The following is a 25878-nucleotide window of genomic DNA, read 5'->3' as shown; positions in this document are numbered from 1 at the left end:
AAGAGCCACATGATGCTAGCCAAGAGCAATGCAGACAGCTGGGAAGCATTTGCAAGTGACAACAACATGGTAATCAAGCACGGCACCTAGCCGGTGCTTGTGGTATTTGATACAATATATATGAGAGTTTGTTACTCAGGACACAGAAAAGCGTTCACTGTCAGTTTTAACTAGGGTCCGTACTACAATCTAAGTGGGTTAGTTTTATGGAAAATGTAATTGTGAGCTTTAACCAAATTTTCGGGACATCTTAGCTTTTTGACAGAAATATAAATACATAAATACTGAAGTAATTAAAATAGGTTTGCCTTTTTTTTCAGGAAAACACCACAGGGAAGTCTCAAAAAGTAATCTAAGATTCTCATAGTTACAGTTGTACATTCCCATAAACAGTACTTGGAGAAGTATGAAGAAGGAAAAACAAGTAGACCACAAAAACTAAGTGATATTGAAATTAATTTATTCAAAATGTTTGCCACCCTAAGTGAATCAAAGGTGCTGGCACTCATAGCTAAGAAAGATTAATCATTTACGTGTAGAAATTCACTAAAACTGTCAAGTTTAAGAAACAACAACCCACAGCAATGAACAGTAGTGTGACAAGGTCACAGGTATCAAACGCGTTGATTTTCCTACATTAACACATCCTTTAAGTCCAGTATAGAGACCAATACTAATTTTACCCAGTTCTCACAAATGTACAAGATCAAGCTGTGAACTTATTGTCCAAGAGCTTTATTTAAGGCCTCTAAACACTCTACAGCAATTTGAGCCTTGGCCTTATCTTCTTCTCCAGATGCACTGGACAGATTTTGTTGGGCCTGTTCTAGCTGCTGACTGACGGCCTGTAAAAAAAAAAAAACAGATAAAAATATTATTATTCACACGGTTGTTAATTCTTAATTACACAAGAGATCAAAGTCAAAATTAATTTAAAACAAGTACACAAATTTCACTTTGCAAAATAAAGAGCAGTAATTTTCTTAGCAGCCCATCACCCTTGGGACAGTTGCATGCCATATTTATTCGATTAAACGCCGCCCTTGATCAAACTCCACAGATGAAAACAAATTTCCTAATAAACGCAGCCCTTGAATCAACACTGCACCCAATCAAAAGAATGCTGCATTTACTCCAGGATAACAAGAAAAACCTTGGTACAACTTCGTAATTAACCCCATTCAGACATTTAATTACGATTCTATCTCAACAAAATAAGAGACATTGGGACCTTTAAATTACATAATATTTACAAATGATTTACAATAACTGTTGCCAGTGATTTAAGAAAAGTCACTGAAAAATAAATGCAGCCCTTGAATGAATGCCCCATTGGAAACACTAAAAATTTAATAAATGCCGCGGTGCTTAATCAAATAAATATGGTACATGTACATGTAACTGTTATCCCTTTAAGCCCCAATATGGACAGAATATATTCTCCTGACTGATTTGCACACATTTCCATACTGAATATTACAATTTGAAAAAATATCAAAGCATTATTGCATTGGTAATCATAACTTATTAATTCATATCTCCTTTTCTCTTGATTATATTATTTTGATAATTATATGTACAGCCAATAAAAGTCTTGCAGTGTACCGGTAATCCAACACAACACCTAGACAGAGTCTTATGTACGTACATGCACAGCCTCAATTACAGGCCATTTGCACTAACAGGTCATGTGACATCATTTTTATGAAAATGAAAGTTATACACGTTATGATGTTGTCTTCGAAAAATGATTAGTTGGTCATATCTTAAACAAAAAAATAGTGATTTATTTTTTCAAACTCGCGCCATTTTCTTAAAATGAGTAAGTTCGACGCTGGTCATGTGACCAAATTGTGATTTTCAAAATAATGAATTGCCTCTTTCTGAACACAAATTAATTTAGCACTTAAACTTCGAGGAAAATGTTGAAAAGATGATGTGGTAACATTTACAGCACCTCTGGGTGTAACTATCAAACGTTTAACAAGATACAAGCAAAAAGTAGTTATGGCCGTCATGTTGGAGGGCAAGAGTATGCCCTCCAACATGGCAGCCAATACAAAACATACTACTTTGTTGAAAAAACAGAGTGCCATAAAATGTCTCCCTTTAATGCATTTCCCCTCAAATTTTGGGTGTAAGATAATTTTTATGTGCTCTGTCAATTTTGGCATCAGTAAGAATTCAACTCATTGTTTAAAGGAAGCATTGGTCACGTGACCTCTTAGGGCAAGTGGCCTATTATTGCCTCCCTTTTTGACGAAAACCAAAACAAATTGAGGAATGTGGGAAGAGCAGAGATGCTGGCTTTGCCTAATATACAATTTGGGCCTCCCCTCTTTCCTATTCCCTTCAACTTCTCTATCTGTGCCTCTAAATAAAGACATCTTATCAGATTTCTGTGACTCTTTGATACTAGCCCCAGCTACCGGTTGGTGATAATGTCAAGTCACTATCACATGCAAAAACTGTACAGTGGTTGGATCACTGGCCAAACACAGAATGAATAGTGATGCACAACAAAGCTGACAAGGTACACTACCATACACTGTACCTGTGGGTCAAATCTTTCTAAAGGATGGGCTTCCTCAGCCAGGATTTGAACTGTGGAGTCAGCATTAATGGACACTGTTCCACTGCTCGCTATTAACAGAAGAAAAGATCATCTTAATTAACAGTTAATGAATGAGGCTGAGTATCTAATGAAGAATTATGGAGATCTCGGAGGGTGTTATCCGCCTAGGCCTACGGCCTCGACGGATAACACCCTCCTCGATCTCCATAATTCTTCATATGATACGAAAGCCGAATTCAATAACTGTTTTATTATTCATTCAAAATAATTCCTAGTTTAAAAACATAGCTAAAACATACTTACCTCCATCGATCCATTGATGTTTAGTTCATCTTTGATAGTGTACGTTTAGGTTTGTCCGTCTCCACAGATATTCTCCAAATAGCAGATGTCGCCCTTCGAGTTGTCTTCTTGCTGTTCTTGCCATGTTTTTAGCTATTTTTTCGCCTAGTTCTTACTCTTGAAACAAGTGAAATGTCCGCCATTTTTTCAAGTTCACAACCAAAACAACTCAACCTAGACCCCACGTCTTCTCGGTTAACGATGCCTTAACCTGCGAAAACGCTGCATTTTTTATGTCATTTCCTCATTAAAGTCAAAATTCTTCCAAATTTGGTCATCAGTAACTGGTTATGGTGAATTAAACGTGTGCTTTTAGCCAATCAGAATCGGGGAAATATTTTGAATGAATAATAACATTATTTAATGCATTCTATTCGTGCACCATTTACAGGCACAGTAGAGCAAACATTGATCACTCCATGTGGCCAAGGATCTCAGGGTTCTATATACATTGTAAGGGCCAGCCTCTTTCACAAGGAACACAATTGTCAATTAGCTATAATATCAGGCTGAAATACAGTTGAACCTCTTATCAATGGCCACCTTTGGGGCAGAAAAAATTGGCTGTTGTAGAGAGTTAAACAACAGTCGATGCCTGGATTGTCTGCCATAAAAGTGATTGTTGTGGAGAAGTGGCTGTTAGTGGATGTTCGACAGTAACAAAAACAAAAATTTGTAATTTCTATCAATTCCAATGATTCCAAAACATCCTCAAACATCATTTCTTAGTCCAAAATGTCATATACTTGACACAAAATATTTTAAACACAAATCAGGGGTTACTGGTATATATCCCCAACCTTACTAAACTTTTGAAATTGCATGGGGTGGGGAAAGGTAAAAACAAGGCATTTCTGAAAAAAAAAGCAATTCTTTAAACCTTTATAGCCAAATTTGTTGTATCGCGCTGCACATTTTGCAAACTTCTAAGGAATTTTGGGTTTCTCTGTTCCGTCAGTCATGTTAGTGGACCTCTTAGGAAACACACATTTACTTGTGATTGGTGCATTTCGATCCACTTTGTTTGCTTCTGTATTTCAAGATTCGCTGCTTCTGATTGTCCTGTTTCGGGCAACGATCGACTAGTTTTCTTCAAAGCTTTTTATGATCTTTCTTATTCTTGTCTCCTGCAAGAATAAAGCAATGTCTGCCTCCTGCCCTCAACAAAAATTCCACTCATTATTGTGAGTTTCCTTCACTAATCTTAAGCAGTTTAGGGTCATTCTCAATTTTGTCTTTGAAGGCCAAGCTGGGCAAGTGCATTGCATTGTGATTTGCACTAACTCCACCCCCACTCAAATGATTGATGGAACAGAAAAACCCACTTGAAGTTTGCAAACACGCAGTGCGATATGACGAATTTGAAGTCCCAAGAGTGACCAACATCAAATTTCTCCTAATGATATCAATACATAATTGAAAGAAAAGGTTATGAGAATCAATTCAATGATCACCTAAGGGAAAATGCTTTGATCTTTCAACAAATTCTCTCATTCACAACTTATTCTTCCAGGAAATGTATTGAGATCAGTTTGGAGAATTCGTATGTGGATATTGGGGCTTTAAGGGTTAAGAAGGCATCCTGAAAATAAATGGTAATGGGAAATATTCAATGACTTTCCTGGACTTTTGTTCAGGATTTTAGGTGAGAAAGGTTGATTACAAACACACTGATATTGAAAGGTTGAGGGATAAAATTAATAATAATCATTTTTATTTATTATGATAGAACTAACTGTGGCCTGTAATACTGACCAAAATATTTAGTAGCACCTCCGTCATCATGTACTGTGAGAAGTCCTGGTTTTAGAGTAGCTAGGGTGGGTACATGGCTTGGTAGAATGCCAAAGCTTCCAGTAGTAGTAGTTACATCAACTTGCTTCACATCAACTTCTGAATAGAATGTCTAAAACGACAAACATTTGAATCAAGGAGTCATTTCATATTTAAGTAGGCGGAATACAATCATCAGGGTAAGTGTGGTCCTGATTAAGACTATTGTCACATTCAAGTCTCTATTATGTAAGGGGGCAGTGTAAAGTAGACTGTGGACTATTGTTTTTAGAGTTAGAAAACAATGGGACTCATTTGCATGAGAAAACAATAGTCTGATTATGTAAGTCTCCTATTCAGTGGCCACCTTCTGGTTTGGAATCATTATTAGGCAGCTGTTTGGTGCCTTCCCTTTCCTTCCCTTGAGGGCAGGTCTGAGAGTATCTAAATACAGTTGCAAGCACAGTTATAGCAAACAGCGCTTACAGTAACGCCTGGCTAGAACTCGTGCAGGTACAGTACACTCAAGAGTAAGCTGACAGTCTGGACTCAAGACTCAATTCTCACTGTGAGTTTCAAGATGCAAAAATCAACAAGTCTTGAGTCGAGACTGTCAACATTCTTGTCAGTGATACTGCATTTTGTTTTTTTACAATTATAACTGTGTGATTTCCTATGAGCTGATTGGTTGAAACCTTTGGTCTTGTGGAAGTATAGACTGTAGAAATGGCACCATTTGTTTTTCTCTGCCTCTTAGCTCTGAGAATCAGAGCGATGAAAGACGGCTGTTTCAAGCTGTGTTGTGGCAAACATAATCACACATTTTTGTAAATAAGCAGTTACCAGTTATCCTTCTGCTTAAACCCATCACAGCTGCCATACTTTTTTCACGGCCGCCAGAATAATTTCAATACCCGGAAAGGCCCCTAGGCTACTGCAAAATTATATTGGGAAACTTGACCTAATATAACTCAACATATCATGATACTTTCTGTTAAAAAGTTTCCCCACATCAAAAACAACATGTACCCTACAGGTAGATATTTCTAGTAGCCAAAGATGGTAAAATAGTTATCTCCTTGTCAAGAGACAGTCGGGCTTATTTTAAAACTGCATTTATAAACACGTCGAGCCGGCACACCACGTTTCCACCATACTACTCTAAATTTTCAACTACTTACCTCTGTAGGAGAACCAAACGTTAGAGCCATACCAAAGCGCCCTACAGCAGCTTCAGCAGCGAAACATCTCCGTAAGATCGCGGACCCTGGTTGTCTAAAAAGACGAGGAACGGAACGAGAAAATGAACCCAACATCTTCAAGGCAAGATGGCGGCGACCAAGGAACACCCACAAGTCTGTGCGCGGGAAATTAGTACCCAGCTCCCCTATAATTTTTTAATCATCGCTCTTTTGCTAAGAAAGGGAACGAAAAAGTCTACGATATTTTTAATTTAGACTGCAATGACTGATTTTGAAACGCAGAATGGCTTCCCGCCAATGAAAAATGATCTGATTTTGCGAGCAGCCCGTGGGGAAACAACTGAGCGGGCTCCCGTATGGGTTATGCGACAAGCGGGGCGCTATCTCCCAGGTAAGTTGCTGAGTCAAGATCGTGATTTTGCGCTCGGCACACAACTAGGATTTCCAGTTACTGGTCTAGTTCCTGTCATAGGCTGGATAACATCGTGATTTCTTTTTATCCTAGTTAAAGCTCCCTTAGCACTTTTTTTGTTGTTGTTTCATCGGCCGGGTCATTTCAGCTGACTTTATTGCACAGGACACCCAAGCGCAAAATGAAGGGCAAAAGTGACCTCATTTAACTTCAGTATTTTGTATTTTCCCATTCAAGTGTTGTACTCTTACAGTGAGATTAAAGGGAAAATAAAGCTGTTGAGTTTTGGCAGTTGTGGTAACATGACGGAGGCACCCATTCACCCATCCAGACATATCATAGAGTTTTTGGACACGTTGGATAAACTCCACTGTAATTGCTAGAGAATGACATGTCAGGAATGAGGCAGAATACAGCTGTACAAAGTCCCAAGCTGTTATACATATTTGTATGGGGTGGGAGGAGAGCTCAAGAGGGGGTAGGGAGCAAAAACACTTTCCCTAATGATATGCCAATAAGTTAATTTTTTTTTCCTCAGAATTCCGTAAATTAAAGGAAGAAAACAATGCTGATTTCTTCAAGATGGTTCAAACTCCAGAGTTGGCGTGTGAACTTACTTTACAGGTAAACAAGCCTTTCACAAGTTTGGATTATTTTGAAATCTGACTTTTATGATACATCCACTTCACCATGCCCATTGATTATGCAACACTTGAAGCCATAATTAGTAAATTTCAACAATGAATCATTGGATCAGGTATATACTGTGTTTTCTCAATTAATTAATAATGTTCTTAGAGTGTATTTAACACTTATTAGAGCGTGGATGCTTATTTGTGGAAATATGGTAGATGTATACCAAATTATTTAATTATCTCACCTCAATGTTGGTAATTTTTTGCAGCCTATAAGAAGATTTCCTCTGGATGCTGCTATCATTTTTTCAGACATCCTTGTCATTCCTCAGGTGGGTACATGTACTCAGGTCCTCCTGTAATATCAGCATGCACATTCTCCTCACTGTTCTCCATACGTTTTTTATTTGTACTGATTGAGAGAATTAGTTCAAATTTCAAGACATCTCACCAGCGCTGATCATTGCACTCATTCTCTTGACCTGCGCATGTGATCTGGCAGTGATACTGTGAGGAGAAATTTGATACTTGGCATACTTAAGAATGAGTTTGGACATGGGACCGGAGGGCGGAGGAGGGCGGGGGCAATAGTGGTATACAGTTGTAATAATTTGGGGTTTGAGAAACTGAATCCTATTACCCTATCAGTACTAATGAGTCTTTGTTACCTTTTTTCCTGTTTTTGATTCAACAGGCTCTTGGAATGACAGTTGAAATGATCCCTGGAAAAGTAAGTGCTAACCCCCCATCTGTGTGTAAGATAATGACCGAGGAGATAATGTAATATGTTACTTGTATACTGTACAGACATGCATGTGTGAATACGAAATAATAATAAAAACCGTATGACTGGGTTAAGTTATATTATTTATATATAATTTTATTAGAAATTGATAATTTTTGGATGCAAAATATTATTTTTTCTCCTCTATTTTAGGGTCCAGTTTTCCCAGATCCAATCAGAGAACCAAGTGACATTGAGGTGACAATTATCTTTTCCTGAATTATTTGCTCTTCATGGGTGGGAGAACACTCACTTTACTGTGCACAATATTATCTACTTCACAGAAACTTAAACAGGAAGTTGATCTACAGAAGTCACTGGGATATGTGTTTCGTGCTATAAATCTGACAAGGGTTAAGCTGGAAGGCAAGGTTCCCTTGATTGGTTTTTCTGGAGCACCGGTAAGAAAAGTGTCACTCAATGAGGCCAGTCTTTTAGTGCTTCAAATTATTATCCTCTCCTATTCCTTTACAACAAAGTTCATAGAAGTTTCTACTAAAAACATGTTTGTCACTCTATTTTTGATGTTTGTTCGGATCAATGTAGCAGCGTGCAAAGAAAGCAGTGTCTGATAGCCCGGGGCTAGTGGATTTTGCTATCGGGCTAGTGAATTCTGTTTTTAACTTGCCAGACGGGCAAGTGATGTTTTTTGAGGAATTCGAATAACAGAAGAACTGTGAAATCAATTTTGCGGGTCAAAAAGTTTTTGGGGCTAGCTGAAATTACCTCTGGGCTAGTAAATGCTAGATTCAGCTTGCTCGAATGGCAAGCTGTAAAAATGAATTTCTTTGTACCCTGATGTAGGTTTCTGGGAAACTGCCCACCAACCCCTCCCCTAACCCATCATTTTGCCCAAAGCAAGAATTAAGTGTTAATGTTAGCTTAGGGGAGGGGTAGGTGGGCAGTTTCCCACAAACCTAAATTCATCCGTTTGTTCACTATAAACAAAATTACTGGAGGCTAATAAAATAATAATTATCATTTGAAAACTATAATTCTCTTTGTATTAAGCAGCCACCCTCCATTTAGCTGCCAGTTAACAGAGTCCCTGCAGACAAAATTGTCAGTAATTAAGTTCACTTTAAACAAAACCTCTATAAGCATTAACTACTTGTCCCTTCCCTGAGGGTGGGTGGGTGTTTATGACAGAATAAGGATTATTTTGCAAACATTTTTCACAGCTTGCATGGGAATGGAGCCTGTTTGATACGAAACCATTATTACCATCAAGTATAAAGTTCTTTAGACTCTTATTATTTAACAGGAATCTTCTGTTTAACCTATTATTGAGTGTTTTCTTTTTGAAGTGGACCCTTTTGTGCTACATGATTGAAGGAGAAAGTAGCAAGACTTTCAACAAAGCTCGTAAATTCTTACATCAGCATTTAGAAGTTTCCAGTCAACTTCTGCAGCGGATGACAGATTTAATTATTGATTATCTGGTGCTACAGGTCCGAGCTGGAGCTCAGGTAAATATTATACGGACTTAATAATATTATTTGTTACATTTACTATCTGAATCATCTATTCCCAGGTGTGAAAGGTACAGTATGTGTACACTGTTATCCCCCTCTCAAAAAAAAAAACAACATAAAGTTTAATTCTCCCACACAACTGGGAGCCATGCCGAGCCGACCATGCAGCCCGACCTTTATTTTATCAACACTACGAATCATTAGCGTTACAGCACCAAAAGAGAGCTAACAAAACAGCTGAAACTGAGCCTAGATACAATAGATTAACATACAAGAATAACTGGAACTAAGGCACTACTTGAAATCCTACAACCCAAAAAACACATGAAGGGTGTGTGGGAGGGGAAGGTCAGGTAATGGCGGAAGGCAACAAAAACAAATAAACTCTGACATGCCAGCTGAAGTCCCCCCACACACTCGAACCCAAAATCCCAGCCGAGTTTGAGAAAAATGTTTCCACTTCTTTCGTTCCTCAGCCAGCACAAAACCACACTTACAATATGGAAACTCTCCTTTAGCAACCGCCCAAACTCATTATTAAGTGACTAACTATAGTTAAGACCAGCCTTACCCTGTTTGAACTGTGTCTTGAGCTCGATCTGTGCTTTAATGAAAATTTATAATTAAAAGCTTTTGTAAGGGACCACTACCCGTAAGTAACCTTGACCAAGAAGTTTTGACCATGTTACAGGTGAAATTTTATTTCAGGTTTTAAATTTTGATTTAACTGCTAGGTTGATTCTCAATATTCTTTGTCTCCTACCTGTAAGTGTCAAAGGAAACTGAGAAGCAACTTAGGTTAAGATTTTAGCCTTAAGTCAAATTTGACCTGTGACAACTACAATTAAAACATCTGTGCATAAGCCTTGTAACCCACAGGTAGGATTTTTTTGCTGCTAATAAATTAATTATTTGTCTCATTTAGATGCTGCAAGTGTTTGAGTCTCACGCAGAAGTGATAGGTTATGACACTTTTACACTTTGTTCACTGCCGTACCTCAGGCAAATTGTTGAAAAAGTAAAGGAAAAGTTAGGATCTGATGCTGTACCAATGGTGAGCTGCCAGCTTAATAATGTTGAGTCTTCAGACTAATTGAGTAAACATTAAAACGCACATAAAAAGATGGTCCAGGGGTTTCATTTTTTGTAATTTATTTTACAGAAATTATACTATACAAAATCCTAGAGGGTTACGTACGACTGATATGAAACCGTTAGGCAGAGCATTTGTTTGGTCATCATGATACTTATTTTTTGGAATTTTACAAAAAGGAATTTGGAAGTTTTGTTAATTTTTTCCTTTGGCCATTATAGACAAAGACTGTAACGAGTAACAACTATTTTTAAAATATTATTTTTCTTTTGCAGACAATTTTTGCTAAGGGTGCACACTATGCCATCAAGGAACTTTCTCAGACTGGATATGATGTTGTTAGCTTGGACTGGACAATGTCAGCTAAAGATGCAAGGTGAGGCGAGAATTATTGTAAACCCATCATTATGATGCTAACCCTCTGAGCCCCAGATATCCATGTACAAAATTCTCCAGACTTGTCTCCATACATCGCCTTATAAAAGAATGTTGAGTGAATTTGAAAAAAGATCAAAGAAATTCTTTGGTGATCAATTTCTAAATACTCCTACACTTTTTTCTTGGTGATATGCAAACAATGTTAGGAGAAAATTGATATTGGCCACTCTTGGGACCGAAAGGGTTAAAGGGTCTTAAGTGCAGATCAACTGGTACGTATTTTGGCGCAGAGTTGCCCTGCAGTGGGGGACATACTATAATTTATTTTATTGATTATATGCATGTACTAGGTAAGGAATGCTGCTCAAAGGTCAGAGTTTTGAAGCATTTAGACTGGAAATTATAGGGTATCACTTCAGGAAATTTGATCACTTGTGAAGAACGTAAGAGGTTCTGGTTCATACATCTAGTTAGTCTGGGATAGGGTATGGATTTTCTGCCTATATGTCTGCATACTTGCAAAATGCAGCTGCATGAATCCGGTATAATATATAGGTGAACGGCTCCACAGTCCCAGTAGACAGTACACTCTGTTCCAAAATGTCGTAGAGTAGCTCCTGATGTATCATGCTGATCGTGTAATGAGGCCGGCCCTGTTAGGGTAAAACTTCAACAAGCAAGACGGCCTTGAAACAGAGACCTGAGACGCCTAAAATGGTGAAAAAAGACACAAAGATGGGTAAAACTGTGACCCACATTAACAAAGAAAATTGCAGATATAGTTACAACAGGGATATAGGTTCCTCCTCAATACATGAAATGATGGGTTTTGAAATTTAGACTAGGGACATAAGTATCACCCCTATGAGGGCCTCTGTGATTACCGGGTACCCGAAACAATGCTACTACAGCTGTAGCTACAACCTTGTGCCCTACCTTACTTCTCTGATGCTATCCAATGATCATGTTATTGGATGTTTAGTCTCCATCAACCATCACAGCAGACTCCTCAAGAGACCGTGGAACCCTTTGTTTTCGCAATCCTGCCGTCCTGTACCACTGAATTAATTTCATGCAGTAAGAGATAGCAATCAATTAGGAATCGACTAGGTACCAAGTAGAATTTTCCTCAGACGGTGTTGTCTTACTTCAAGTTTGACCATCATTGGGTAGTACTGCCACTTTGTCTTACAGCTACAGACATCCAATATGATCCCGCAATATAAATTCCAGGTTACTGAGGTGCTATCTATGTCATGTACTTTAATCAGTAACATTTTTGTTGGTAGGATTGTTGCACCAACTGTGACTCTTCAGGGGAACCTTGATCCAGCCTGTCTTTATGGAAGCCATGTAAGTAATAAGTTAAATTATTATACATTTTACTTACTCTCTGACTTCTCATTGGCTAAGACCCTACACTTACCGGTAATTAGGAAATCAGCGCAACCTAAAGATTAGTTAGTTATCTGCTAGCAGATTAGTGATTAATCTGTAGGGTGCAAGCACATATTATCTTGATTTCCAAGAGCAATGTCAAACTGTGATCCATGCAGTGCTGTGTTTGTTTTCTTCAAAACAATGTATAATACAACAATAGATCGAGTTTTTGTGATATCAGGAATAATCACTGTCTCCGCAAGTGTTATCAGCCTCGGCCTTGATTATTGCGCATGTCACAAAAACCTTATCCAATAATTGTTTATTAAAAAATCCCTATTTATTATTGTCTCTTTACTGGTGGCTCTTAGTAATTTTGCATCAATTTCATGATACTTTTACACCATATAAGAGGGCCAGATATGTAAACCTATAAAGTCCAGTTGAAAATGTTTTTGCATAAATATGATTTTATGATTTTAACGGTTCACTTGCTTTTGCAGGAGGATATTCGTTATGCAGTGAAGAATATGCTGAGAAAGTTTGGCACTCAACGTTACATCGCTAATCTAGGACATGGGATGCATCCAGACCATGACCCAGAAAAACTTGCCACTTTCATAGACACTATCCATTCCTACTCAGAAACAATGAATGAAAGAAAGCTTAGTGGTGACTGACATTACTCCTCTGAATCATGAGGATAGTTAACATAGATTCTTTTGCATATTGCTGTCAAAATTTCTTTAAGTAAAACTCCATCAAAATAATAACTAGTCAGGTTGGGAAACAAAGTAAAGTTTCATACATACAGTCGAACCTCCATGTGCGACCACCTCCCATAACCAACCATGACTTACCCAAAACACCAAAATTTTGCCAGGCAAAGCCTTATAGTTGGCATCTCTTGTAAATGACCGCCATCTCGGGTGGTGGTCGCTAACAGGAGGTTCGACTGTACATGTACGTTATTTTTGTAAAACCAGCAACATGTTGTCACATCCCACCACAAAGACAAGTGTGCAGTGGAACAGCATTGTCTGTGGCTACACAGGCCAATGTGGGAATGACAGTCTTTGCTGCAATGCATGCATATATGAATATTTGCCTCAGTATTTAGCTGCCTGTCTTTTCTTTTTTGTCTCTTTGTATCTTGTTTTTCAGCGATCTCAGGCTAGTTTCAATGTATTGGACAGTTAGGAAGGTAATTTCTTCCAAATCACAGATGTGCTAACAGAGGAACTTTGTATTTTGTTGGATTGTTAAGATAAAATTATTTATGTTTCGATGTATTTTTCCTGAAGTAAAGTAATCTAAAACTAATTTATGGACTTCAGTCAATAAAAGCAACAAGAATTTTGTTTGGAGGGAGTAGTATATGTCATTAGTGATACTGGGAACTTGTGGTACCACTAGTTGCTTCAGAAAACATCACAAGCTGTTGCGTTAAATTGGATTAACGACTGATTGGATAGTGAATAGATGTTCGCCCACAGACAGAATGCCTGCTTCCTAAATCAAACACCTCATTCATATTTTGAATTTCAAGCAATTTTATTCCATATTAGTTCTTGCAAATGAATGTTAACCAACACAGGAGAGTTTTGAACTTGCTACTTCAATTACAACCTAAAAAAAGTTTACCGTATTATTGACATAACGTGAGCACCTATCAGCTGTCAATTAAGTTACATTTTACAACAAATTTTGTACACAACTCAGACCACCTACCAGCAAATCAAATTTGTTACAGCAGTTATTTCAAGAGCACAGAATTTTAATTTTAAATACTGTATAATCATAGGCAACTTGCAAGTTTTAACACACCGTTTTACTGACTGTAAAAATGCCGTGTTATCGACACCTACATGCATACATACATGCATACTTTATTTGAGTAGGTTAAGAAACAGGCAGCCCTAGCTGGACTGATGTGGACCTTTTTTATCTGTTTAATATGTACCCCTCTGAGTCTTTGACAGATCGTTTCCTTTCTCCTTGCGAAAAGCCTTTACACCCCTAACTTTCACCTACTTGCCGTACAGAAAACACTTTTCCTGTCCAATCAAAAGATTCTAATAGAAAGTGCTACTGTGGACACTTCTTTGCTAACTGAGTGTTGTAATATGTCTTACTTTTTCTAATGATAAAATACTTTCAGGTGACATCATGTCAATACAGTCCACTCTCTCTCAAAGGACCTCTGTAAAACGGACACCTAGAGTTTGCCTTTCTTTACTCCCTCTATTTGACTTGGTCTATAAGATGGACATCTCTCTAAGACAGACATTCTAGTGCTCGTCCCAAAGGTGTCTGTCTTAGAAAGAGTTGACTGGTTAAGATGAATTTAAGATGTCTGTCCATTTTAGCACCTCATGAGTTGATCTGCAGATCAGTACTGTTTGTGATAAAGCAATGTTTAAAGGAGCCACTTTTGAGTGTTTTCATGGACGTGGTCTGTGGAATTATCAACGGCTTTGTGTAAGTTAGAGATGTTTAACCTTGCTATAAATGCTGATGACCTGTTTTATTTCTTTAAAATTTTTGAAGTTATGAATATGTGAAAATCATGGATGAAAACTGCAGGGTGAGGAATTACATGAAGGATGATCGTCTTTCATATAATTCTTCACCCTGTAGTTCTAATATATGATTTTCATATATTCATAACTTTGTCATCATCCTTTCATGGCTTTATAACAAACCAATTCAACGACCTGCAACCAGTTGGCTTGTTAGCGCAATTAGTAGAGTGCTGCACCAGTATTGCAGAGGTCAAGGGTTCAAATTCTGCACAAGCCTGAATTTTTTCAGGCTTTCTTTTTTGCATCTGCAAAGGTTGTTTCTATAACTGTGATGATCTTCTTTCATACAATTTAAAATTTTTGTTCCAATAAAAGGTGTTTTTTGGACTTAAATTTATTTAACATGAACCACTTTATACGGACACTTCATTGATATTAGGGAGCTTAAGCTAAGGTGTTTTTAAGTGATGCATGTCAACCAGAAGTAAGCCCCTTTCCTTTCTAACATACCCTGATTCTACCAAATTTATCAAACCACTGCCCAAGAATGCATGAAGTCCACTACTGATTGGAATGCATCACTCAAAAACATCTTTGCATATAAGCTCACTACTGTCACTTTCTATAGTCCCCTTTTCAGCGGGGATTGTCTGTACAGTCGACTCTCTCTTAACGGACACCTCTACAAGACGGACACCTCTGTAAAATGGACACTTAGAGTTGGTCCCTGCCTTTCTTTACTCCCTTTATTTGACTCTCTATAAGATGGACACCTCTCTAAGACGGACACTTAGTCCCGGTCCCAAAGGTGTCCGTCTTAGAGAGACTTGACTGTATTTCAAAGTCTCTCTACACATAAATAATAGCACTATTACTAACTTAGAAAGTGTTTAGCACTGAAATATCAACAAAGTTTGTTTATTATTTATATAAATTTCTGAACTCATTGAGCCTAATAGCCTCATGTCCCTTCAGAAGAGCCCACGTCCTCAACACCAACCTTAGTATCTTGTTCTGAATTCTGAACAGGCATTTTATCCTTGTTTGACTCCATAATGTCCCTTTTCGGAGGCTTTTCATCTGCAGCCCCTTCATCTGCATTCTCAACAGGACCATAAACCTTCTGTTCCTGCTGGCTCCTGCCTCCTTGAACTGCAAGCTGAGCACTTTTCTGATGGTATTCACGGATGGTTTCCAAAAGATTTAAGATCTCAGTTTGCTTGTCATGAATGTCACCTTGCAATGGGGCATTGTCAACTGCTTCTCTTTGGTGTACAGCATCGTTAATTTGTGCAACAGTTTCTCCCACGTTTCTAACCTGATTTTCTAGCTGTCGTAACTGGGCCTGGAAGTTACCAGGGATAGCTGGCACAGTAGTGAGTGTTACAAATGGTAATTTTACTTGTAATCCGCTCAGTGTGAACATGGCAATAACAATAATAATGATGACTGCAATAAACACAAATGGCTGCCACTGAAGGGGGACTTCCCTAAACAATGCACGGAAACTTTTGCCTAGAGCCTCAGCGAGTTGCTCAAATGGCTGAGCAATAATAGTTGCGACTGTCGCAGATAATGCCTAGAAAATGTTACAACAAAAAGGTGTCAACATAAATTCACATTAATAAGTAAATATAAATGTGATATTAACCTTAATAATTACTCAATCTTTCATTCACTATTTTGACTAGGGTGACTTGGCTTACCACAGTGTGACTCAGGGCTTATTCTAGAGTGCAACCTTGCTGGATTTCCGCAATTTGGAACAAAGTGATGCATAAAATTTACGTTGCCACGTTTAATGGGGTGCAGAAAAATAGACCCAAGGATAAGTACTATTTTTTGGAAATAAAGCATTCGAAAACATCACTCGCAAAAACACTGATTTGACAGTCACTACACAAAATTTTTTTTTTTTTTACTGTCTCAATTGCCTTTCTCTTCTTCTTTTGAGTCATTAATTCACCAGACAAACATCCCGGATTCTGCAGTAATTGGAGCCCGGCCTTCAGTTACGCAGAATATTCCAAAATGGCTACAAAGCATCCAGGGAGTCCGAAACATATAAAATTTAAAAACTCTCGAAAAGCAGTCAGTTTCTTTGGATTTGGATGTACCAAAGAAGCTTTTCATTTACGTTAAAGCATTAAAGTCATGTTATCCTAATGTTCACTACTTGCAAATATGTGAATGATAATTCCAAAAAGCATTTGTTTTCTCATGGAATAGTCTGTACCAATCAGTTCAAATACCTTTTGAGAAACCGCCTTTCTTCAACCTCTTCTCTTGAAAAAGGGTACCCTAAATTTACAGAAGGGGGCCCAGTTGACGCTCATTGGCCAATTTCTAGAATAAACCCTGGGTGACTTGCGTGACTATGATTACTTGTTTGACAGTGGTAAAAAGAGTGACATAGAACACAAGAGTAGTAACTGTCACCAAGGTAATTGGAAAGAGGGGGTGACTGGCATAATTAAGGTGATTAAGCCATTAAGGTGAATAGGGTGACTTGTGTAACTAGCATTGCAGTATTCTGTTTGGAGAATTTAATATGTCCACATTATTATTTTTGCTGATCAGGTCTTTAAAGATCCTACATTCTTCAGCATATTTGTTTGCGGTCCTTTGCAGTTCTTTTGTGGTCAATGTTTGTACTTTAATAATGTTTGGGCCGTAGATCTTTTATAGATCTAATATCCTGTAATTCTTGCATGGTTCTGTCCATGTTTTGGAGGTTGGTTTTGGCAAATTCTTTATTTGCCCTGCGAGACATCAACTTGACACTTGGATTCTTGCCCCCCAGAAGACACGTGGTATGCGTAAAACTGTGGGTGTTGAGAGTTCTGGGTCAGGGCTTGAAATCAGAGTGCGCAGATATTTTTCATCAGAGCTTTCTCTGGTTGTTGTGCCACACTAAAGAGAGCCCCAAAAAGGGCAAAAGGTGACCGATGTGACTCGGGTGACAAAGGGTGACTAGGATAACTTAGGCGACTAAAGTGACTAGGCTCACTTGGGTGAAAAAGGTGACTTGGGTGACTAGGGTGACTAGGGTGACTTGCGTGACACCATTAACAGAGGTGACTAGGGCAAGTAGGGTGAATAAAGTGACAAGATTAATTTGGGTCAGTAGGGATGACAAGCGATGACTGGGATGACGAGGGATGACTGCCATAACTAGGGATAACTGGGATGACTAGGGATGACTAGGGATGACTAGGGATGACAACGGATGACTAGTGATGTTTAAGGATGACTAGGGATAATTAGGAATGACCGGGATGACTAGGATACCTAGGGATGACTGGGATGACTAGGGATGACTAGGAATGACTAAGGATGACTAGGGATGACTATGGATGACTAGACATGACTGGGATGACCAGGGATGACTAGGGATGACTAGGATGACTAGGGATGACTAAAGATGACTAGGGATTACTGGGATGACTAGGGATGACTAGGGATGACTAGGAATGACTAAGAATGACAAGGGACGACTAGGATGACTAGGGATAACTAGGGAAGACTAGACATGACTAGGGATGACTATCGATGACTACGGATGACTAAGGATGACTACAGATGACTACAGATGACTAGGGATGACTAGGGATGACTAGGGATGACTGGGATAACTAGGGATGACTAAGAATGACTAGGGATGACTAAGAATGACTAAGGATGACTATGATGACTAGGGATGACTGGGATGACTAGGGATGACTGGGATGACTAGGGATGACTAGGGATGACTAGCAATGTTTAGGGATGACTAGGGACGACTAAGGATTACTAAGGATGACTGGGTATCACTGGGATGACTAGGAATGACTGGGGATGACTGACCTGACTAGGGATGCCTAAGATGACTAAGGATGGCTAGGGATGACTAAGAATGACTAGTGCTGACTGGGATGACTAGGGATGACCGGGATAACTAGGGATGACAAGGGATGACTAAGGATGACTGGGATGACTAGGGATCACAAGCATGACTAGGCTTGACTAGGTGTGACTAGGGATGACTAAGAATGACTAGCGATGACTGGGATGACTGGGGATGACTGGGATGACTAGGGAACACTAAGGATGACTAAGGATGACTTGGGATGACAAGGGATGACTAGGGATGACTGGGATGACTAGGGATGACTAGGATGACTAAGGAAGACTAGGGATGACTAAGAATGACTAGGGACGACTAGGATCACTAGGGATGACTGGGATGACTAGGGATGACTGGGATGACTAGGGATGACTGGGATGACTAGGGATCACTAGGATGACTAAGGATGACTAGGGATGTTTTTTTGATAACTAGGGACGACTAGGGATGCCTAGGGATTACGGGTATGACAAGGGATGACTAAGGATGACTAAGGATGAATAGGTGAATGGGATGACTAGGGATGACTAGTGATGACTGGGATGACTAGGGATGACTGGGATGACTAGGGATGACTAGGAATGACTGGGATGACTAGGGATGACTAAGGATGACTAGGAAGGACTAAGAATGACTAGGGATGACTAGGATGACTAGGAATGACTGGGATGACTAAGGATGACTGGGATGACTAGGAATGACTAGGATGTCTGGGATGACTAGGGACGACTAGAGATGACTAAGGATCACCAGCGATGTTTAGGGATGACTAGGGACGACTAGGGATGCCTAGGGATTACTAGTATGACAAGGGTAACTAAGGATGACTAAGGATAACTGGGATGACAAGGAAGACTAGGGATGACTAAGGATAACTGGGGATGACTGGAGATGACTGGGGTGACTAGGTATGACTGGGATGACTAGGGATGACTAGCATGACTAGGCTTGACTAGGAGTGACTAGGGATAAGTAGGGATGACTGGAATGACTAAGGATGACTGCGATAACTAAGGATGCCTAGGGATGACATGGGATGACTGGGATGACTACGGATGACTAGGGAACACTAAAGATGACTAAGGATGACTAGGGATGACTAGGGATGACTGGGATGACTGCGATGACCAAGGATCACTAGGGATGACTACGAATGACTAGGGATGACTAGGGATGACTCGGATGACTAGGGATGACTGGGATGATTAGGAATGACTAGGATGACTAAGGATGACTAGGGATGACTGGGATGACTAGGGATGACTACGAATGACTAGGGATGACTAGGATGACTAGGAATGACTCGGATGACTAGGGATGACAGGGGTGACTAGGAATGACTAGGATGACTAGGGATAACTGGGATGACAAGGGATGACTGGGATGACTAGGGATGAGTAGCGATGTTTAGGGATGACTAGGGACAACAAGGGATGCCTACGGATACTGGTATGAGAAGGGAAAACTAAGGATGACTAAGGATGACTGGGATGACTAGGGATGACTAGGGATGACTGGGGATGACTGGGATGACTAGGGATTACTGGGATGACTAGGGATGAATGGGATGACTAGGGATGACTAGGGATGTCTGGGATGACTAGGGATGACTAGAAATGATTAGGGATGACTGGGATGACTAGGGATGACTTGGATGACTAGGGATGACTGGGATCCCTAGGGATGACTGGGATGACTAGGGATGACTGGGATGACTAAGGATGACTAGGGATGACTAAGAATGACTAGTGATTACTAGGATGACTAGGGATGACTGGGATGACTAGGGGTGACTAGGGTGACTAGGGATGACTGGGTTGACTAGGATGTCTAGGAATGACTAGGATGACTAGGCATGACTAGGAGTGACTAGAGATAACTAGGGATGACTCGTATGAGTAGGGATAACTGGGATGACTAGGGATAACTAGGGATGACTAAGGATGACAAGGGATGACTAGGGATCACTAGGGATAACTGAGATGACTAGGGATGACTTCGATGACTAAGGATGACTAGGAATAACTAGGGATGACTGGGATGACTAGGGATGACTAGGGATGACTAGGATGACTGGAATGTCTAGGAATGACTAGGATGACTGGGATGACTAGTGATGACAAGGATGACTAGGGATGACTGGGATGACTAGGGATGACTAGGAATAATTAGGGATGACTGGGATGACTAGGGATGAGTAGGATGACTAGGGATGACTAGGATGAGTAGGGATGACTGGGATGACTAGGGATGACTAGGGATGACTAGGGATGACTAAGGATGACTAGGGATGAGTAAGGATCACTAGGGATGACTGGGATGACTAGGGATGACCGACGATGACTAGGGATGGCTAAAAATGACTGGGATGAGTAGGGATGAGTAGGGATGACTAAGGATGACTAGGGATGACTAGGGATGACTAGGGATGTTTAGGGATGACTAGGGATGACTAGGGATGACTAAGGACGACTTGGGATGACTAAGGATGACTAGCGATGTTTAGCGATAACTAGGGACGACTAGGGATGACTAGGGATGACTGGGATGCCTGGGATGACTAGCATGACTAGGCTTGACTAGGAGTGACTAGAGATAACTAGGGATGACTAGAATGACTAAGGATGACTGCAATGACTAAGGATCACTAAGGATGATTAGGGATGACTGGAATGACTAGGGATGACTAGGGAACACTAAAGATGACTAAGGATGACTACGGATGACTAGGGATGACTAGGGATGACTGGGATGACTAGGGATGACTGGGATGACTAGGGATGACTAGGGATGACAAGGGATGACTAATGATGACTAGGGATGACTAGGGATGACTGAGATGACTTCTATGACTAAGGATGACTAGGGATGACTAGGGATGACTAGAAATGACTAGAGAAGACTAGGGATGACTAGGATGATTAACAATGACTAGGGATGACTAAGAATGACTAGGGATGACTAGGATGACTAGGGATAACTGGGATGACTAGGGATAACTGGGATGACTAGGGATGACTAGGGATGACTAATGATGAGTAGGAATGACAAGGGATCACTAGGAATGACTGGGATGACTAGGGATGACAACGATGACTCAGGATGACTAGGGATGACGAGGTATGACTGGGATGACTAGGGATGACTAGGGATGACTAAGGATGACTAGGGATGACTAGGGATGACTGGGATGACTAGGGATGTCCGGGATGACTAACGATGACTAGGTTTGACTAAGAATGACTAGGGATGACTGGGATGACTAGGGATGACTGGGATGACTAAGAATGACTAGGGATGACTAGGATGACTAGGGATGACTCGGATGACTAGGAATGACTGGGATGACTAGGGATGACTAGGATGACTAGGGATGACTAGGGATGACTAAGAATGACTAGTGATTACTGGGATGACTAGGGATGACTGGGATCACTAGGGGTGACTAGGGATGACTAGGGATAACTGGAATAACTAACGATGACTAGGGATGACTAGGGATGACTAAGGATGACTAGGGATGACTAGGGATGACTAGGGATGACTGGGATGACTAGGGATGTCTGGGATGACTAACGATGACTAGGTTTGACTAAGAATGACTAGGGATGACTGGGATGACTAGGGATGACGGGGATGACTAAGGATGACTAGGGATGACTAAGAATGACTAAGGATGACTAGGATGACTAGGGATGACTAGGATGACTATGGATGACTGGGATGACTAGGGATGACTAGGATGACTAGGGATGACTAGGGATGACTAAGAATGACTAAAGATTACTGGGATGACTAGGGATGACTGGGATCACTAGAGATGTCTAGGAATGACTAGGATCACTGGGATGACTAGGGATGACTAGGGATGACTGGGATGACTAGTGATGACTGGGATGACTAGGGATGACTGGGATGACTAGGGATGACTGGGATGACTAGGGATGACTAGGGATCACCAGGGATGACTGGGATGACTAGGAATGATTAGGGATGACTGGGATGACTAGGGATGACTGGGATGACTAGGGATGAGTAGGATGACTATGGATGACTGGGATGACTAGAGATGACTAGCGATGGCTAAGGATGACTAGGGATGACTAAGGATGACTGGGATGACTAGGGATGACTGGGATGACTCAGGATGACTAGGGATGGCTAGGGATGACTGGGATGACTAGGAATGACTAGGGATGACTAAGGATGACTAGGGATGACTAGGGATGACTAGGGATGTTTAGGGATTACTAGGGATGACTGGGATGACTAGGGATGACTAGAGATGACTAAGGATGACTAGGGATAACTAAGGATGACTAGGGATGTTTGGGGATGACTAGGGACGACTAGGGATGACAAGGGATGACTGCAATGACAAGGGATGACTGGGATGCCTAGGGATGACTAGCATGACTAGGCTTGACTAGGAGTGACTAGGGATAAGTAGGGATGACTGGAATGACTAAGGATGACTGTGATAACTAAGGATGCCTAGGGATGACATGGGATGACTGGGATGACTAGGGATGACTAGGGAACACTAAGGATGACTAAGGATGACTAGGGATGACTAGGGATGACTGGGATGACTAAGGATGACTAGGGATGACTACGAATGACTAGGGATGACTAGGATGACTAGGGATGACTCGGATGACTAGGGATGACTCGGATGACTAGGATGACTAGGGATGACTAGGGATGACTGGGATGACTAGGGATGACTAGCCATGTGTAGGGATGACTAGGGACGACTAGGGACGACTAGGGATGCCTAGGGATTACTGGTATGACAAGGGATGACTAAGGATGACTAAGGATGACTAGGGATAACTAAGGATGACTAGGGATGTTTGGGGATGACTAGGGACGACTAGGGATGACAAGGGATGACTGCAATGACAAGGGATGACTGGGATGCCTAGGGATGACTAGCATGACTAGGCTTGACTAGGAGTGACTAGGGATAAGTAGGGATGACTGGAATGACTAAGGATGACTGTGATAACTAAGGATGCCTAGGGATGACATGGGATGACTGGGATGACTAGGGATGACTAGGGAACACTAAGGATGACTAAGGATGACTAGGGATGACTAGGGATGACTGGGATGACTAAGGATGACTAGGGATGACTACGAATGACTAGGGATGACTAGGATGACTAGGGATGACTCGGATGACTAGGGATGACTCGGATGACTAGGATGACTAGGGATGACTAGGGATGACTGGGATGACTAGGGATGACTAGCCATGTGTAGGGATGACTAGGGACGACTAGGGACGACTAGGGATGCCTAGGGATTACTGGTATGACAAGGGATGACTAAGGATGACTGGGATCCCTAGGGATGACTGGGATGACTAGGGATGACTGGGATGACTAGGGATGACTAGGGATGACTGGGATGACTAGGGATGACTAGGAATGATTAGGGATGACTGGGATGACTAGGGATGACTGGGATGACTAGGGATGACTAGGATGACTAGGGATGACTGGGATGACTAGGGATGACTGGGATCCCTAGGGATGACTGGGATGACTAGGGATGACTGGGATGACTAAGGATGACTGGGATGACTAAGGATGACTAGGGATGACTAGGGATGACTGGGATGACTAGGGATGCTAGGGATGACTAGGTATGACTATGGATGAGTAAGGATGACTAGGGATGACTAGGGATGACTAGAGATGACTAGGGATGACTGGGATGACTAACGATGACTAGGGATGACTAAGAATGACTAGGGATGACTAGGATGACTAAGGATAACTGGGATGACTAGGGATGACTGGGATGACTAGGGATGACTAGGGATGACTAAGGATGACTAGGGATCACTAGGGATCACTAGGAATGAGTGGGATGACTAGGGATGACTGCGATGACTCAGGATGACTAGGGATGACGAGGGATGAGTGGCATGACTATGGATGACTAGGGATGACTAAGGATGACCAGGGATGACTGGGATGACTAGGGATGTCTGGGATGACTAACGATGACTAGGTTTGACTAAGAATGACTAGGGATGACTAGGATGACTAGGGATGACTAGGGATGACTAAGGATGACCAGGGATGACTGGGATGACTAGGGATGTCTGGGATGACTAACGATGACTAGGTTTGACTAAGAATGACTAGGGATGACTAGGATGACTAGGGATGACTAGGGATGACTAAGGATGACCAGGGATGACTGGGATGACTAGGGATGTCTGGGATGACTAACGATGACTAGGTTTGACTAAGAATGACTAGGGATGACTAGGATGACTAGGGATGACTAGGGATGACTAAGGATGACCAGGGATGACTGGGATGACTAGGGATGTCTGGGATGACTAACGATGACTAGGTTTGACTAAGAATGACTAGGGATGACTAGGATGACTAGGGATGACTAGGGATGACTAAGGATGACCAGGGATGACTGGGATGACTAGGGATGTCTGGGATGACTAACGATGACTAGGTTTGACTAAGAATGACTAGGGATGACTAGGATGACTAGGGATGACTAGGGATGACTAAGGATGACCAGGGATGACTGGGATGACTAGGGATGTCTGGGATGACTAACGATGACTAGGTTTGACTAAGAATGACTAGGGATGACTAGGATGACTAGGGATGACTAGGGATGACTAAGGATGACCAGGGATGACTGGGATGACTAGGGATGTCTGGGATGACTAACGATGACTAGGTTTGACTAAGAATGACTAGGGATGACTAGGATGACTAGGGATGACTAGGGATGACTAAGGATGACCAGGGATGACTGGGATGACTAGGGATGTCTGGGATGACTAACGATGACTAGGTTTGACTAAGAATGACTAGGGATGACTAGGATGACTAGGGATGACTAGGGATGACTAAGGATGACCAGGGATGACTGGGATGACTAGGGATGTCTGGGATGACTAACGATGACTAGGTTTGACTAAGAATGACTAGGGATAACTAGGATGACTAGGGATGACTAGGGATGACTAAGGATGACCAGGGATGACTGGGATGACTAGGGATGTCTGGGATGACTAACGATGACTAGGTTTGACTAAGAATGACTAGGGATGACTAGGATGACTAGGGATGACTAGGGATGACTAAGGATGACCAGGGATGACTGGGATGACTAGGGATGTCTGGGATGACTAACGATGACTAGGTTTGACTAAGAATGACTAGGGATGACTAGGATGACTAGGGATGACTAGGGATGACTAAGGATGACCAGGGATGACTGGGATGACTAGGGATGTCTGGGATGACTAACGATGACTAGGTTTGACTAAGAATGACTAGGGATGACTAGGATGACTAGGGATGACTAGGGATGACTAAGGATGACCAGGGATGACTGGGATGACTAGGGATGTCTGGGATGACTAA

The 25878-nt window shown here is 41.1% G+C and overlaps 3 protein-coding genes across 3 annotated transcripts in view; 1 reads left to right on the top strand and 2 right to left on the bottom strand.

Annotated features, from left to right (window-relative positions):
- Positions 1 to 443: 443 nt before the first annotated feature.
- LOC140921389 (ATP synthase subunit delta, mitochondrial-like) lies at positions 444 to 6049 on the bottom strand. Its single transcript, XM_073371388.1, has 4 exons — positions 5872 to 6049; positions 4673 to 4823; positions 2555 to 2643; positions 444 to 845 (listed from the first exon to the last, which is right to left on the bottom strand). The coding sequence occupies exons 1-4, from the start codon at positions 6004 to 6006 to the stop codon at positions 720 to 722; spliced, it is 501 nt and encodes a 166-aa protein (XP_073227489.1). The 5' UTR covers positions 6007 to 6049; the 3' UTR covers positions 444 to 719.
- Positions 6050 to 6086: 37 nt separating this feature from the next.
- LOC140921388 (uroporphyrinogen decarboxylase-like) lies at positions 6087 to 13416 on the top strand. The gene is made up of 11 exons (XM_073371387.1): positions 6087 to 6283; positions 6843 to 6928; positions 7209 to 7271; positions 7634 to 7669; positions 7877 to 7921; positions 8008 to 8124; positions 9031 to 9192; positions 10124 to 10252; positions 10567 to 10667; positions 11959 to 12022; positions 12553 to 13416. Exons 1-11 carry the CDS (start codon positions 6154 to 6156, stop codon positions 12727 to 12729), a joined length of 1110 nt encoding a protein of 369 aa, XP_073227488.1. The 5' UTR covers positions 6087 to 6153; the 3' UTR covers positions 12730 to 13416.
- A 183-nt stretch (positions 13417 to 13599) lies between these two features.
- Positions 13600 to 25878, bottom strand: part of LOC140921405 (chloride channel CLIC-like protein 1) — a 30465-nt gene continuing 18186 nt past the window's right edge. The window contains exon 3 of the mRNA XM_073371403.1: positions 13600 to 16153. Coding sequence (XP_073227504.1) covers positions 15536 to 16153 — 618 coding nt within the window. The 3' untranslated portion in view covers positions 13600 to 15535. The remainder of the gene's footprint in view (positions 16154 to 25878) is intronic.

This window comes from Porites lutea, chromosome 12 (genome assembly GCF_958299795.1).
Source record: "Porites lutea chromosome 12, jaPorLute2.1, whole genome shotgun sequence".
Lineage (NCBI taxonomy): Eukaryota > Metazoa > Cnidaria > Anthozoa > Scleractinia > Poritidae > Porites > Porites lutea.
This window is presented reverse-complemented; position numbering and strand designations above follow the sequence as displayed.